At 46.2% G+C, this 17465-nt stretch overlaps 1 protein-coding gene across 1 annotated transcript in view; it reads left to right on the plus strand.

Moving 5' to 3' along the window:
• Tspan16 (tetraspanin 16) overlaps positions 1–17465 on the plus strand; it is a 47159-nt gene that overhangs the window by 14927 nt on the left and 14767 nt on the right. The window contains 3 exon segments of the mRNA XM_027411632.2: positions 16149–16187; positions 16189–16231; positions 16234–16331. Of these exon segments, the coding sequence (XP_027267433.1) occupies positions 16149–16187; positions 16189–16231; positions 16234–16331 (180 nt within the window).

The raw sequence follows: 17465 nt of genomic DNA on the forward strand, positions 1-17465 counted from the left end.
TAAGTAGCTGACCTTAGAAATGTCAGCCCTAGTCAATCCTGGAAGGCTGAGGCAAGAGGATCAAGCACTCAAAGCCAGCCTGGGCTCCATAGTGAGTTCCAAGCTACCCTGGAGTTATAGACCAGCCTGGGCTAGACGTGTTTCAAAAACAAAACAAAAGAGTCACTAGACCTGACCACCTGAGTTCGATCCCTGGGGCCACATGGTGGAAGGAGAGAACTGACCTCTACAATAAAGAAATAATGTTAAAATTAAAAATTGAAATGACATTGTGCCTGAATGAAACACTCAGGTGTTTTTCATCCGTATTTCCTACAATACTCAATATAAAACTGTTTCCACGTGGTCCCACTGAGCTGTAAGCCACCCATGTTTCTTTAATCTCAGAAAGGATGTGTGAGGCTGTTGTGGAATATTATTTTAAGGTGTGCTACATTTGTTTACCATGTGGGACATGTGTTTCATGATGCAATGATGTATTGCATTCTGTTATGTTGCATTTGTTTAACTGTGAAGCTGAGATTCTTTGCCGGTCTAAAACACCTGGTGGTCTAACAAAGAGCTGAACAGCCAATAACAAGGCAGGAGAAAGGAGAGAGGAGGCTGGCAGGCAGAGAGAATAAATAGGAAAAATCTGGGAAGAGAGGAAGGAGCCAGGTAGAACACGGAGAGGAGGACATAAGGGGCCAGCCACCCAGCTACACAGCAAGCCACAGAGTAAGAGTGAAATTCAGATTATAGAAATAGAGAAAGATAAAAGTCCAAGGGCGAAAGATAGATGGGATAATTTAAGATAAGAAAAGTTGGCAAGAAACAAGCTAAGCTAAGGCCGGGCATTCATAAGAAATAATAAGCTTCTGTGTGTGATTTATTTGGGAGCTGGGTGGTGGGTCCACCAAAAGAGCAAAGAACAAAAGAGCCAAAGAGTAATAAAAAAAAAAACAACTACATGAGCCCTATAATATTACTCTGCCGTTTCATTACTTAAATGTACTTTTTAGGCTGGCACGGTGGCACACACCTTTAATCCTGCACTTGGGAGGCAGAGGCAGGCCAATCTCTGAGTGTGAGGCCAGCCTGGTCTATAGAGTGAGATCCAGGACAGTCAGGACTATACAGAGAAATCCTGTCTCAAAAGAAAGAAAGAAAAAACAGAATGTATCTTTAAATTAAAAAATGTATCTTTAAATTAAAAATAAATTAAAAATAAATTAAAATAGTTTCTTTTTTACCAAAAAGAAAGAAAAAAACAATGTATTTTCAAATTTAAATTAAAATTTCTATTTTGGGGGGGTGGTTTTTCCAGACTGGGTTTCTCTGTAGCCACTCTGGCTGTCCTGGAACTCACTCTGTAGACCAGGCTGGTCTCAAACTCACAGAGATCTGTCTGCCTCTGCTTCCTGATTAAAGATGTGCACCACCACCATCCAGCTTATTTATTTCTTTATATTGTATGTTCTCGAGAGAGTGCCTGTGCCCCAGCCCCAGGTGGTGGTCAGAGCACAGCCTTTGGGAGTCAGTTCTCTCTCTGTCTCTCTCTGTCTCTCTGTCTCTCTCTGTCTCTCTGTCTCTCTCTCTCTGTGTCTCTGTCTCTGTCTCTGTCTCTGTCTCTCTCTCTCTCTCTCTCTCTCTCTCTCTCTCTCTGTGTGTGTGTGTGTGTGTGTGTGTGTGTGTGTGGGTCCTGGGAATCACAACTTAGATTGTCAGGCTTGGCAGCAAACATCTTTACCCACTGAACCATCTCACCAGCCCCAGTTGGATTGTTTTCTCCATGCTGAACAAGAAGCTCAGGGCTGTGTACATCCTAGAGAAGCCATGTACCACTGAGCCACACAGCCCTTGGTGGATATGTCTCCTTGTTTGATTTGTGTGTGTGAATGTGCGTGCATGTGTGCTTACATGTGGGAGCCAGAGACTATTTTCCTTAACCCCTCCCCACCTCAAGTCTTTCAATTGTTTAGAGGTTTATTTATGTTTGAGACAGGGTTTCTAGCCTCGGCTGGCCTCACAGTCACTCCTCCTCCTCCGAGGATGACCCACTCCTGATCCCCCTGCCTCCACCTCCTGAGTGCTAGGTTATACAGTGCTGGAGATGGAGATAGACCTGAGGTTCTGGTATGCTAGTCAGCACTCTGCCACCAAGCCACGCCCCAGACCTGCCTTCTTACTTGGTATATCCTCTCACTGAACCTGGAGCTCCCCAGATCACCTGGACCAGCTGCTAGCCAGCTCCAGACAGCCAGCTCTGTCTCCCCACCCATCCCCATCCCTGAGATTATAGGCGTGTGCCACTGCACCTGCTTTTGACATAGGCTCTGAGGCTCCAAACTCAGGTTTTCATGCGTGTGTGGTACACACTCAGCCCATGCACCATTGCTCCAGCTGCTCAGCCCTTGGTTCTGTTTAGAAGGATCTTGCTATGTAGCCAGCCTGGCTGGGAACTGGCCATCCTCCTGCCTCTAAGCTCCCTAACTGGTCATCCTCCTGCCTCTAAGCTCCCTAGTGCAGGCATCACAGGAGTGCCACCACACCTGGCCTCCACTATTTATATAGGATATTATTTACTTTAATTATGTGTTTATGTTGCATGTATGTTCCTCTGTGTGTGTGTGAGAGAGAGAGAGAATGTGCGTATGTGTGAGAGTGTGTGTGCATGTGTGAGAGTGAGTGTGTGAGAGAGTGTTGAGTGTGTGTGTGTGTGTGTGTGTGTGTGTGTGGTCTGTGAGGCCCAGGGATCCTCCTTCTTTGATTCCTTGTTCTTACATTACAACACGACAGGCTTCACCTGGCTATTTTGTTTTAATTGGGTGCTGGGAATTAAACTCAGGCATGCAGGATGACTTACAGGCAAGTAGGATGACTGACAGGCAGGCAGGATGGCTGACAGGCATGCAGGATGAGTGACAGGAATGCAGGATGACTGACAGGCATGCAGGATGACTGACAGGCATGCAGGATGACTGACAGGCAAGCAGGATGACTGAGAGGCATGCAGGATGACTGACAGGCATGCAGGGTGACTGACAGGCATGCAGGATGACTGAGAGGCATGCAGGATGACTGACAGGCATGCAGGATGACTGACAGGAATGCAGGATGACTGAGAGACATGCAGGATGATTGACAGGCAATCAGGATGACTGAGAGGCAAGCAGGATCACTGACAGGCATGCAGGGTGACTGACAGGCATGCAGGACAACAAGCTTGCATTTCCATCCAGCCAGGGATCCCCTTTTTATACTAGCAACTTCCCCAGAGGCTGCCTCCAGGGAAGGAGGGAGAATTCCGGGCCACATCAGCACCTGGCTTGCTGCTCACCGCCCTGAGAAATTCTTCCACTGACCTTTCCACTTCCCATCAGAGGAGAACTACAGCACAGTGCAGATGACACCAGCAAGGAAAATTCCTCTGCTGGGCCGATTGTTTTCTTTGACCCCCAGAGGATTTGGCTAAGTTTCAGGCCGGAACTGGCTTGTTTCCCCAAATGAGCTCTTACTTGCTTGGTCCAGGATGTGATCTGGATTCCCATGATCCTCCCTGCCAGGCTCAGCAGGTGCACCCAGCTAAGAGGGCTGCAGGGAAACCAAAGACCTAGCACAGAGGCTCAACACTGTTACCTAAGCATTTAGAGGTCTGAGGGTCAAAAGTTCAAGACCAACTTGGAATCAGGGCAAGCATTTTCTCAGATAAACAAACAGCTGGAGATGTGGCTCGGTGGGTAGCCCACTTTCCTGAGATGCATGGTGGATAGAGAAATAGAGATGGATAGATTTTTTCAAAGCTCTGTTTAGTGTTAGGCAGATGTCTTCACCTTCACACCTCAGTCACCTCATCTGTGAAGAAGGAATAAGGGTAGCACCTAGTCCACTGTGACAGCAAATCCACCAGCACATTTATGACTTTATACTGAATCCCATTGTCAAGCATAGTTAATCGTTACTAGTAAAAGCATTTAAGCATGGATTGACATATAAAGTTCTTAGACTAATGGCTGGTAACTGTGTTAGTCAGTTTTTTGTCACTATGACAAATCAGATGTTTAAAAAAGAGAAAAGGTGCCCGGCAGTGGTGGCTCACACCTTTAATCCCAACACTCAGGAGGCAGAGGCAGGCGGATCTCTGTGAGTTCAAGGCCAGCCTGGTCTACACAGAGAAACCCTGTCTCGAAAGACAAAAAACAAAACAGAGTTTAAGGTGAAGTTTGGAGCAGTGGTTAAGAGCACTTGTTTCTCTTACAGAGGCCCTGGGTTTGGTTCCCAGCACCTACATGGTGGCTCATAATAGTTCACATCTCGAATTCTACGAGATCTAATTCTCTTTTCTGATCTCCAGGGCACCAGGCACACATATAGTACACAGACATACATACAGACAAAACACTTGTACATTTAAAATAAGATAAATTGTACAATAAAAAGGCCCTGGGTGGTGGTGGGGCACCCCTTTGATCTGCACTAGGGAAGCAGAGACAGGTGGCTCTATGTAAGTTTGAGGCCAGCCTGGTCTACAGAGTTTGTTCTAGAATAGCCAGGGATACACAGTCAAACCCTGTCTTGAAATACAAAACAAACAAACAAAAAAACCAAAAAAACCAACAACAACCCCCCCCAAAGCCATCTGAGGCACCTACCACCAAATCTTAGTGCTCACCCCTCATCAAGGAAACTTCTCTTTGGAACAGATGGAGACCACTACAAAACAAACAACCACAGTGCAGAGTGGAGGAGCCCAGGCCCAATGGATACAGTTATAAAGCATCCTTGAGTCTAAGGCTTAGTGAACTTTTTAGAGACTGGCAGAGCCAGAGGTCCAGGGGGTTTACTATGAGATTTGTCTTCTAGAAATATCAGAAGCTGCGCCCATAATGTATCACCAATATGACTACCTAAATGTGAACTAAACAATAGATGTCTCAAAGTGGACAGGGAAAGGCCCAGGAGTCCTCAACCCTACACAAAGAAGTCAGGCAACTAAAGAATTCTGAGGGGGGAGAAACAGCCTCCCCCAGGGAAGAGAATGCCCTTTGGTTATGCAGTACCAAGCGGATGGTCCTGAAAACATACATACAAGTAACATACAGCCTGGGCAGGTAGCATGAAGAGTGTATATGTACGTAGGTATGCATATATGTATGCAACAATGACTAATGAAAAGAGAGGCCATGGATTTGAAAGAGAGAGGGGAGGGTTATATGTGAAGATTTGGAGGGAGGAAAGGGAAGGGAGAAATCTAATCATAATCTCAAAAAGTAAAAGAAAACTTGGTGCGGTGGTGGCACACGCCCTTAATCTCAGCACTTGGGAGGCAGAAGCAGGCAGATCTTGAGGTCAGCCTGGTCTACATAGTGAGTTTCAGGACAGCCAGGGCTACATAGAGAAACCCTGTCTCAATAATAATAATAATAATAATAATAATAATAATAATAATTTATAATATTAATAATAAAATATAATAATTATTATAAAGAGAGCGAGAGCGAGCGAGCAAAAGAGAGAGAGAGAGAGAGAGAGAGAGAGAGAGAGAGAGAGAGAGAGAGAGAGAGGAGAGAGAGAGAGAGAGGAAGAAAAGGAAACAAAAACAGCAAAGAGTCCAAGGCCATCCTTGGCTACATGGCCAGCTGGAGCCGGGTTTGTGGAAGACTCCCACAGCCTTGCTTCCACACAGAGTTAATAAGCCAGAATTTCAAAGTCATCCTCGGCTACATGGAGTTTGAGGACAGCCTGGGTTACAAGAGATCTATCTTAAAGAGGAGAGAAGAGGAGAAGTGGGGAGGGAAGAGAAGAGGAGAGGACTCACTGAATCAGTGGGGACACGGAGCCCTCAGCCAGCGTGTGCCAGGGCAACACGGCGCATTGACTGTTGCCCGGCGCACCTGGCACGAGGTGACAGTTTGGAGGGCCTCACCCAGACGGGAAGCACGCTTGTGTACCCTAAGGACGTGGGCGCGGAGACGCGTCAATTGTTTTCTGTGGCCGTAGCGCCCTCTAGCGACCACCAGGGGATAGATCCAGAATTCACCCTCGCCTCGGCTCCATCAGGCCGGTGTAATTTTGCAGTTTAAGGAAATCATCCTTTAAGCTCAAAATCCTACGAATTCAGCAGCTGACAGTGGCTCAGAATTCTTTGTGGAAGAAACATATTCCTCCACCAGCCACGCGGGGGAGGCAGCGCACTGCTTCAAAGGGTGAAGCCCCTGTGGGGGTGCACAGGCAGGTGGATGCATCTCTGTGAATACAAAGCCAGCCTGGTCTCTGTAGTGACTTCCAGGCCACCTGGAATACATAGAGAGACCCTGTCACACACACCAAAAAAAAGTACACGATTCTCGCTACATAGCTACTTCGAGGTTAACCTGGGCTACATGAAACGCTCAAAAATACAAAAGAATGAGGAGAACCTTGAGGACCTGAGTTCAACCCTCAGAAAAATACATAAAAAAATCCAGTATTTTGGCTGACAAGACACTCAGTGGATAAATGTACTCGCCACTAACCTTGATGACCAGCACCACATTGTGGCTCATGACCATATGTGACTCTAGTCTCAGGGCACCAAATGCCTCTGGCTCTGTAGGCAGCACACATACACAGCATAGGCAAAACCTCACACACACAAAATGAAGGTAAGTACATACATATCATACAAGCTAAAATTTATTAAATTAAAAAACAACAAAACAAAATGTGTGGCTTCAAAGCCCCTTTCTTAATCATTCTGCCCTGGTTTAGTGAGCAACTACTGGGCCAGGATTTAGGGGCAGTGGATGTCAGTCGTTCAAATGGTAAGTACAGAGTACTTTGCCTGGGGGCCCTGGTGGTTCTGCTGCCCTTGGTGGCATATAGGAGGCTTATTGCCTTCACTGTTCAGCGTGGCTTGTTTGGAGAAAGAGCTGAGTAGAGTTTTCCTACTACCGTCAACCTCCCCAGCTGCCTACTGTTTTGTTAGGCTTTTTTAAAATTAATTTTAAACCTGATTTTATGTGGATTAGTGTGAAGGTGTTAGATCCCCTGCCACATGGGTGCTGAGAATTGAACCTGGCTCCTCTGGAAGAGTGTCTAGTGCTCTTAACCACTGAGTCATCTCTCTGGCCCCTTTATAAGGTTTTTTTATATTTTTATTTTTCTGCATGTGTATCCATGTGAGCTGTCTGCCGTATGAATTCAGAGGCCAGAAGCCGGCATCAAACTCCACGGAACTGGAGCTCCAGGTGGTCGCAAGCCACTGGGGTAGATGCTGGGATCCTACCCTTGTGGGGTGTTTGTTTGTGCTGGGATTAAAGGTGTGTGCCACCAAGTCCAGCTAGTTTCCTATTATGATGTGATAAAGGTTGAGGGCTGAGCCAAGTATCCCAGGGAAGTCAGCAGGCAGTCAGAAAGCAGAGCAAGTCAGCTTGAGTGTCCCTTGCAAGACATTCTGGGTCTCAGCACCCAGAGGTTCAGGGAAGATGCTGACTTCAACATCCAGGGTACCCAGGTCTGCACATCACGACTGAAATACACATGGCATACTCTTTCTTGAAGAAACTGTTGTCTTTAGTCAATGGCTTCACGGCTGTAAGTATGTCACAATCCAGGCCCTGGAGACTTGGCAGCCTCCCTTCATGGCCCTCTCCCTGGAAGACAGAAATAAGTTGATCTAAATTGCCTTCCGGATCTGTGCTCCCGGAGGGAGGCTGGAGAGATGTAGGACAGATTGATGAGGAGTGATTCATGTTGGAAATAAATGTGTAGGAGGTACCATGCAACCCAGTGTGGAGATATAGCACAAACGGATACAACTGGGGAGCCTGGATCAGGGATGGAAAAGGTGTAGTTTTCCATCAAATCCCTTGGAAAGGAGTTTGAAAGGCTGGGGATGTGGGTAGAGCCTTCCCAGCTTGCAAGAGGCCCTGTGTTCTATCCCTAGCACAACATAAACCAGACATAGAGGTGCACACTGCATTCAGGAGCTACATGAGATGCTGTCTCAAAAGCAAAAGCAGACAAATCAACCCCACATTAGAAAAAACGGTTGAGTTTGAAAAACTAAGATAGTGTGGTGTTGTTTGTCTCTTTGTTCTGTTTTAATTTTTGTCACCTTGACACAAGCTGAAGTCATCTGGGAAGAGGGTCCTGCAGTTGAGGAATTATGGCCTTCTTCAGAATGGCCTATGGTGATGTCTGTGGAGGTATTTTCTTGGTCAATAACTGATATGGGAGGGCCCAATGTACTGTGGGCAGTGCCACCCTGAGCAGGTGGTCCTGGGTACTGTGAGAAAGTAGGCCGAGCAGGTCACAGAGAGAGCAAGCCAGCAAGCAGCAGTCCTTGGCATCTGCTTCAGCACCTGCCTCCAGGTTCCAGCCTTGGCTTCCCTCAGGGATGGACTGTCAGCTGTAAGCTGACAGTAATCTTTTCTTCTCCAAGTTGTTTTTGGTCACAGTGTTTTATCTCAGTAAAGTTGGACAGATGGTTCTTTTGTTTTAAGATTTATTTTATCAGGCTGGAAAGATGGCTCAGGAGTTAAGAGCACTCACTGCTCTTCCAGAGGTCCTGAATTTAATTCCTAGCAACCACATGATGGCTCACAACCAACCATAACGAGATCTGCTGCCCTCTTCTGGCTTGCAGGCATACATACACACAGGCAGAACATGGTACATAATAAATAAATCTAAAAAAAAAAAAAAAAATTTATTTTATCATTTTAATCATGTGTATGTGTGTTTAAGGCCGGAGGCATCGATCCTCTGCAGCTGGAGTTACAGGTGGCTAAAAACTATCTGATGTGAGATCCAGGAACTGACTCTAGTCCAATGCAAGGGCTGCACTTGCTCTTAACCTCTGAGCTGGCTCTCTAGCCACTCCCACACACCTTTTGTCCCTTCACACAGTCTTTTGAAGATTCTTTTTTTTTCATTATGTGTCTATGTGTGAGTATGTGTACCTGTGTCCGATGCCTGGAGAGGTGAGAGGAGTGTCACATTCCCTGGAGCTGGACCTAGATTTCCGGATGGCCTCCATGTGGGTGAAGGGAATTCGACCCAGGTCCTCTGTAAGAGCAGAAAGTGCTCTTAACTTCTGAGGCTGCTCCCCAGACCCTCCTTTCTCTCTTTTTAAGGATTTTTTTTTCACATAAGTTTTTGAGCCTGGTGGTGCATGCCTTTAGTCCCAGCACTTGGGAGGTAAAGGCAGGTGGATCTCTGTGAGTTCGAATCTAGCCTGTCCTACAGCGAGAGTTCCAGGACAGGCTCCAATGCTACAAAAAGAAACCCTGTCTTGAAAAACCAAAAAAAAAAAAAAATAGTTGTGAAGCCTCTGCATTAATCAGTGTTGCCCGTGTGCACATCGATGCTTGGTTACTTACTCCAGGAAGGCCATGTCCCAGCAGCCAAACCACTGAGGACTATGACTTCTCTCCTGTAGCAACCTTTACCTGTCTATAGCTCTTCTAGCAAGTGTGGGGCCCTCTGAACCCTCAGTTATCCGAGGAGGAATGTCAACGGCCCCATTTCAGCAGGTAACTTCTGCTGACCTGGGCTCATGGGTGTGACAACCAGGTCATGTCAGAAGACTGCCCTTCAAGGCCCTCCCCATATCCTCCAGCTCTTCTGTCTTCCCACCCTTTCTCCTGTGAGGTTCTCTGAGGAACAAGTGACACAGATGTCCTTTAGGGCTTAGCACTCAGTCACGTATTCTCAGCACCTTGATTAATCATAAGTTCCTGCATTACCCGGTCACTTCCTATAGACAGTAGCTTCCCCGACCAAAGTGGAAGAGCATTAATCTATGGACAGAAACATAATTTTTAGAAGGCAGTTTGATGCCATGCCTGGCCAACAAACGACAGTAGTATATGTCCTCCCTGGGGCCTGTGACTTTCCCAGGCACAAAGTTTCTTTGTTTTTGAGACTGGGTCTCCCTATATAGCCCTGGCTGTCTTACTATGTGGACCAGGCTGGCTTTGAACTCACAAGGACCCATCTACCTCTGCCTCCAGAGTTTTTGGATTGAAGGTGTGCATGAGCCAGCATGCCTTGTTTGGCTCACTTCACAAGGTGATCCAACATCCTCTTCCCATCTCTACGTAAGGAAGTTCCAGGGCAGTGAAGGGTATGTAGTGAGACCTGTTTAAAAAAGAGGATGAAGAAAGAAAGAAAGAAAGAAAGAAAGAAAGAAAAAGAAAGAGGAAGGAAGGAAGGAAGGAAGGAAGGAGAGAAAATGAAAAAAAGAAATTAGTTTGGACTTTGAAGAAAATTACATAGCCAGGCATGACATTTGCCTCTAATCCCAGCACTCGAGAGACAGTGACTGGTGAACCTCTGAGTTTGAGACCAGCCTGGTCTACAGAGAGTTCCAGGACAACCAGGACTGTTATACAGAGAAACCCTGTCTCAAATAAACAAAAACAACAAACAAACAAAAAAACCCCAGCCAGGCAGTAGTGGGGCACGCCTTTAATCCCAGTACTTGGAAGGCAGAGACAGGAGGATCTCTGTGAGTTTGAGGTCAGCCTGGTCTATAGAGTGAGTTCCAGGACAGGCTCCAAAGTTACAAAGAGAAACCCTGTTTTGAAAAACCAATCAAAAAACAAAACAAAACAACAAGTAAAGAAAATGACAACAAGATTCATGTTCTTTGGCAAGGCAACAGTTTTACACCTGTAGAAATATGCAAGGCCTTGATTAGATTACCACCAGATTTTTAAGATTACAAACACAAACGGGTCCTGTGCCTCCCTGAGCAATCAGAGTCAGGCCTCCCATTCTTAGAGGCTGATATGGAGCAGTGAGGTTTCTATGGAGAAGTGAAAGTTGAGTACATATTTTGATTTCCAAAAGCTCTGACCCTAGAGGAATTCAAATTTCTGCCAAGTGGCTTCTTTACAAATTTTTTTTTTTTTTGCAATGGAGTTTGTTTTATTTAACCCTTTGATAGAAAAGTTAGTGCATTTTTTGTTTGTTTGTTTCCCATGCCCTGGAGCTGGAGTTAAAGGCGATATGAGCTGCTAGGCAGGTGCTAGGAACTGAACTCAGATCTTCTGCAAGAGCAGTGTGTACTCAGAACTGCTAAGTACCTGTCTCTTCAGCCCTGAGTGTTCTTTCTTGTTTATTAGTTGGTGCACTGAGCATGAAGCTGGGCCTTCAGGCATGTTAAGCCTGAGCTGGTCACTGGTCACATGGTCACTGAGCTACACCTGTGCTCACCAAACTGTACCCACCCTCATGTTTTCCTGGTCTTTTAAGTTTTCTGAGGCACCTTTCCTTACTATCAGGGTAACATTCAGTATGCTTCTTCTTCTTTTTTTTTTTTTTTTTCAGAATCTTTCTATTCAGCCCTATGGTTGGCCTGGAACTCACTAGGTAGCTGAAGATGACTTTGAACTCCTGACTTTTCTGGCTGGTGTGTAGTGGCTTCCATATGCAATCCCAGACATTGAGAGGCTGACTGAAGGATTAGCACAAGATTAAAGCCAGCCTGGGCTACATCAGACTCTGTCTCAAAAACAAACAAATCAGGACTAGTGAGATGCCTTAGTGGTAGATGCACGTGGCGTCAAGCCTGATCCTCTGGGTTCTATTCCTGGGACCCACATGGTGAAAGAGGGGAACTGACTCCTCTAAGTTGTCCTTGTACCTTCACAGATGTGTGCACACATTTGCACACACACACACTAATAAGCATAATAAAATTTATAGCACAAACAAAATTTTTAAAATATTTTTCTGCATTAGCTGGCTTTTGTGTGTATGAGTGTTCCCCTTTGTGGGGGTGAGGAGGACACTGGGTGTCCTGCTCTGTCCCTCTCCACCTTATTCTCTTTAGGTATAGTCTCTCACTGAGCCAGAGCGAGGCTAGTGGCCCACAAGTCCTGAGACCCTCCTGTCCCTGCCTCCTGGGGTTGCACACATAGGCAGCAGTGCCTGGATTTATGTGGGTACTGGACATTTAAACTCAGGGGTTCATGCCTATACAGCGCAGGCTGACCCGCTGAGCCAGCTCCCCAGTGTGTGTGTGTGTGTGTGTGTGTGTGTGTGTGTGTCCCCATGTGTGTCCCCGTGTGTGTGTGTGTGTGTGTGTGTATGTCCGTGTGTGTGTGTGTGTGTGTGTGTGTGTGTGTGTGTGTGTCTATGTGTCTGTGTGTCTGTCTGTCTGTCTGTCTGTCTGTGTGTCTATGTGTCTGTGTGTCTGTGTGTCTGTGTGTGTGGTGTGTGTGTGTGTTTCTTCTTTCCCAATTTTGTTTTGTTTTTGTTCCCTTCCCCTGCCTTCCTCTTCACTCCTCTCCTGTGCTTTCCTGATCCTTCTTATTTGTATTTCAGTTTATTTGTATGTCGTGGGGTGGGGCAGAAGAAAGTGTTGGGTGTCCTCCACCCTTATTTATTTATTTTTTTTTCGAGACAGGGTTTCTCTGTGTAGCTTTGGAGCCTATCCTGGCACTCTCTAGAGACCAGGCTGGCTTCGAACTCACAGAGATCCGCCTTTCTCTGCCTCCCGAGTGCTGGGATTAAAGGTGTGCACCACCAATGCCCGGCCTGTCCTCCGCCCTTTTAAGCAGGTAGGATCTTTCCCTGAGTCTGGAGCTAGGGTCTCAGCCAGCAAGCCCCAGCAATCCTCCTGTCTCCACCCCACTCAGAAGTAGGCTTACTTTACAGGCTTTTGTTAAGTGTGTGCTAGAATCTGAACTGGGGAACTTGTGATTGTGAAGCAAGCATTCTTAGCCACTTAGCTATCTCTCCACTCCTCCTTTCCTTCAGTGTGTGTGTGTGTGTGTGTGTGCGCGTGCGTGCGTGCGTGCGTGCGTGCGTGCGTGCGTGCGTGCGTGCGTGTGTGTGTGTGTGTGTGTGTGTGTGTGTGTGTGTGTGTACCTGCAGAGGCCAGAAGAGGGGACAGATCCCCTGGATGGAGCTGGAGTTACAGGTAGTTGTGAACTGTCTAGTGTAGCTGGAGTTTCTTTCCAGGCTGGACCTACAGTCGATTAGCCCCAGTTAAATACACTGACACAAATTAATATAAACTGTTGACCAATGGCTCAGGCATCTTACTGGCTAGCTTTCTCTTAGTTATTAACCCATAACTGCTAATCTATGTATTTCTACATGGTTTTGTCTTACCAGAGAACTTCCAGCATCCTATTTTCCTAGTAGCTATATGGAGTCTCCCTCCTGGCTTCTCTTTCCTTCCTTTCTACCCAGAATTCTCCTTATCTGGTAGCCCTGCCTATACTTACTTCATGCCTGGCTACTAGACACTCAGTATTTTATTCATCAACCAATAAGAGAAACATATATACAGAAGGACATCCTCCATCATCTCCCCTTCTCTGTCTAAATAAAAAGAAGGGTTTTAACTTTAACATAGTAAAATTACATATAACAAAACAGTCATCTAGCAAGAACTATAGTTACAATATTTAGTTCATTAACGTTTGGCAAAATTTAAAGAAAATGTTTTATCATCTATCCTATCTTTGTGGGTATAAAATTTTATATGTAACTTATTTTTTATCATAACTAATGAAACCATAAGCGTAACTATTTGTCTTCAACACCATCAAAGTCCTCAGAAGGATAATATATAAACTCTAGAATTGACAGAGACATCGCGCTGCCTGGACAGTCACCCAAAGTTCCTCTGTAATGTTGGAGCATCCATCTTGAGCCCACAGGCTATAGTGTGTCTGGCAGACTTCTCAGTGAAGCAGGAAATTTGAAACTGTCCCACCTGTGTTGGCAGTTTGTCAGTCATTTTTCCCTGTATCCTGCAGAATATCTGGCAGACTCTTCCATGAAGCAGGAACCCTGCAGGACTGTCCCCTCTTGTTTTGGCAAGTTCAGCAGTTACTTTCCTGTGGGTGCTGCATGTCCAGTTTAGACAGCAAACAGTCAAACAGTCCAGACAAGAGTAGTTTCTTACCCAAATGGCTAGTCTTGCCATATTGAAAGCAACTTCATATTGAGTTTCTTCAATGCCCATCTTCCTCTCTGACATAATTGGTGTTGCCAGGAGCAGTTGTGTCTCTTTGTTGTGAAAAACCCTAAAAAAGCATTTTAAATGCCATAATTCTGTAGGCCTTTGAAAGGTTTCAAGAATATATATCCATTTGAAATATATCTCTATATATCTAGAAAACCTAACAGGATTATAAGTTTTGACTATCATAGCTGACTATCTATAATCTGTATTTAATTCTACATTGTATAAACACACTATCTAAACAAGAGGAGAAATAAACATATAACGAGATTGACCTTAAGTTTGTATCAATAAACCAAAATCCATACCAATGCAAAGTATTCATTTCTATATCAGTCTAGTGTGGGTTCTGGGAACTGAACTCAAGTCCTCTATAAGAGCAGTAAATGTTCTTAGTTGCTGAGCTATCCCTTGTCCTCTTTCTGTAAAAAGACAATTACAGGTGAGTTTGGTGGCCCAGGCCTTTAATCCAAACACTTGGGAGGCAGAGGTAGGTGGATCTCTGAGTTCAATTCCAGCCTGGTCTGTAGAGCTAGTTCCAGGACATCCAGGGCTACACAGAGAAACCCTGTCTTGGAAAAAAAACAAAAAACAAAAAAATGCGAGGAGGAGGAGGAGAAGAAGAAGGAAGAAGAAAAAGAAGAGGAGGAGGAGTACAAGGTTAGCCTACATAATGAGCAAGCCTTGGCTACAGAATGAAACAATATACAAAATTCCACTGTAACAAATACCCTGTTGCCTCTGAAAAATGGTTGTAACTATTTCACTAAGCAAAATTCTAAAAATGTTATTTCTGGAGTAGAATTTTACCTCAAAAAGTAAAAGCTGGGGCTGTAAGGGGTGCTCATCAGATAAGAACATCAGCTGCTCTTGCAGAGACCTCAGTTTGCTTCCAGCACCACACAGTAATAGCTCCCAATCGCCTCTAACTCCAGTTTCAGGGATCCAGTGCCCTCTGCTGGCTTCCTCGAGCATCAAGCACGCACAGAGTGCACATGCACACACACAAGCAAATCATCCATATGTATAAAATCAATGTAAAAAAAGAAGAAAGTCAGCGGGGCGTTGGTGGTGCATGCCTTTAATCCCAGCACTCGGGAGGCAGAGGCAGGCGGATCTCTGTGAGTTCGAGGCTATCCTGGTCTCCAGAGCAAGTGCCAGGATAGGCTCCAAAGCTATACAGAGAAACCCTGTCTCGAAGAAGAAGAAGGAGGAGGAGGAGGAGGAGGAGGAGGAAGAGGAGGAGGAAGAAGAAGGAAGAAGAAGAAGAAGAAGAAGAAGAAGAAGAAGAAGAAGAAGAAGAAGAAGAAGAAGAAGAAGAAAGTCAGCCAAGATGGCTCACGCCTGTAATTCCAGTACTTAGGAGGCAGAGGCAGGTTGATCTCTGTGAGTTCAAGGCCAGCCTGATTTGCATATTAAATTCCAGGTCAGCTAGAGATAAATAGTGGGAGCCTCAAACAAAAACATAAACAAAAAAAACAGAGATCTGCCTGCCTCTGCCTCCTGAGATTAAAGGTGTACGCCATCACTGCATGGCTAAAATCCTTCTTTAAAAGGTAAATCTTTAGGGTCTAGGGTATGAATTGCACTTTGTCCTCCCTTTCTTTCTTCCATTCTTTTCTTTTTTGTGAGACAGGAGGTCTCTTGTAGCCCAGGCCAGACTCTAACCCACTATGTAGCCAATGATGACCTTAACCCTGACCCTCTAACCTCTATGTCCTGAGCATTGGGACGACGACAGTTGTGCACTATCACACTCAGCTCACGTGGTCCTGGGGATGGCCCTCGGGCTTTGCATACGCTGGACCAGCGCTCTGTCAACTGAGCCACATCCTCAACCCAGAATGTTCTGCTTTCTGTTTGTTTGTTTGTTTGTTTTTTGAGACAGGGCTTCTCTGTGTAGTCCTGGCTGTCCTGGGACTCACTCTGTAGATCAGGCTGGCCTTGAACTCACAGGGATCCATCTGCCTCTGCCTCTGCCTCCTGTGTGCTGGGACTAAGGGCATGCGCCACCAATGCCTATTTTTGTTTTTGTTTTTAACAGCTATGGTAATGTTTCTGCATCCCATCAGCTCTGGGTATTACCCTGTTTAGTGTTTTTTGCTGATTTTATTAGCCTCTGCTTCCCTCTGGCCCCACCCTGGAAGACTCCTACCTGTACCCCCTGACCTCCTCCTGTTTGATTTTTGTTCTCAAGGTGTCTGACATGGTCCTCATTGGCCTGGCTCTCGGGGGTCACGTGTGGAGAGGCCACACTGATGGAGGCCCTTGGGATGTCCTCTGTTTCCTCTTTCACTTCAGTTATCTGAGCCTGGGAATAGGATTCATCACCACAGTGCTCAGCCTTGCTGGGTGGTATGGGAGGAGCATGAAAGCAAAGGCAGGCTCCTGACTGTGAGTAGTCCGCACCCAGAGACCACACAGTGCTGCCACGTGCCCATTCTTATTGCAGGCTCCCAGTGCTTCCCCTTTACGGCCCCCGTTTTATTTTATATTATATTTTGTTTGTTTTTCAAAACAGGGTTTCTCTGTTTAACAGCTCTAGTTGTCCTGGAACTCGCTCTGTAGACCAGGCTGGCCTCAAACTCACAGAGATCCACCTGCCTCTGACTTTGATCCTGAGTGCTGGGATTAAAGGCATTCACCACCACCAGTTTTTTTTTTTGTTTGTTTGTTTGTTTGTTTGTTTTTGTTTTTTTTTTGAGACAGGGCCTCAATATGTAATGCAGGCTGACCTCAAACTCAAAGATCCACCTGTGTTGCCTCCAGGGTCCTGAGAGTAAAGGTGTTTGCTACCATAGCTGGTTCATACCTGGCCTTTTTTGTTTTCCTTGATCAGGGTCTTATTTAGCCCAAGCTGGCCTTGACCTGGCTAAGCAGCCAAGGAGGACTCTCTTCCACTTTTCAAGTACAGGCTCCTGGTTTCCTTGTTTGATTTTGATATTAGTATGTGGCTGAGGCTTGTGAGGGCTTCCTCATCATCCTTTCTTCTTCATCGATCTTGTCCTCCATATGCACCTGCTTTGAGTCCTCCCCTCCATATGCATCTGCTTTGAGTCCTCCCCTCCATATGCATCTGCTTTTGGTCCTCCCCCATATGCACCTGCTTTGAGTCCTCCCCCCATGTACCTGCTTTGAGTCCTCCCCCCCATGCACCTGCTTTGGGTCCTCCCCCCATGCACCTGCTTTGGGTCCTCTCCCATGCACCTGTTTTGAGTCCTCCCCCCATGCACCTGCTTTGAGTCCTCCCCCCATGCACCTGCTTTGGGTCCTCTCCCATGCACCTGCTTTGAGTCCTCCCCCCATGCACCTGCTTTGAGTCCTCCCTCCCATGCACCTGCTTTGAGTCCTCCCCCCCATGCACCTGCTTTGGGTCCTCCCCCCATGCACCTGCTTTGGGTCCTCCCCCATGCAACTGCTTTGAGTCCTCCCCCATGCACCTGCTTTGAGTCCTCCCCATGCACCTGCTTTGAGTCCTCCCCCATGCACCTGCTTTGAGTCCTCCCCCCATGCA

The sequence above is a fragment of the Cricetulus griseus genome, chromosome 4, assembly GCF_003668045.3.
Source record: "Cricetulus griseus strain 17A/GY chromosome 4, alternate assembly CriGri-PICRH-1.0, whole genome shotgun sequence".
NCBI classification, from domain to species: domain Eukaryota; kingdom Metazoa; phylum Chordata; class Mammalia; order Rodentia; family Cricetidae; genus Cricetulus; species Cricetulus griseus.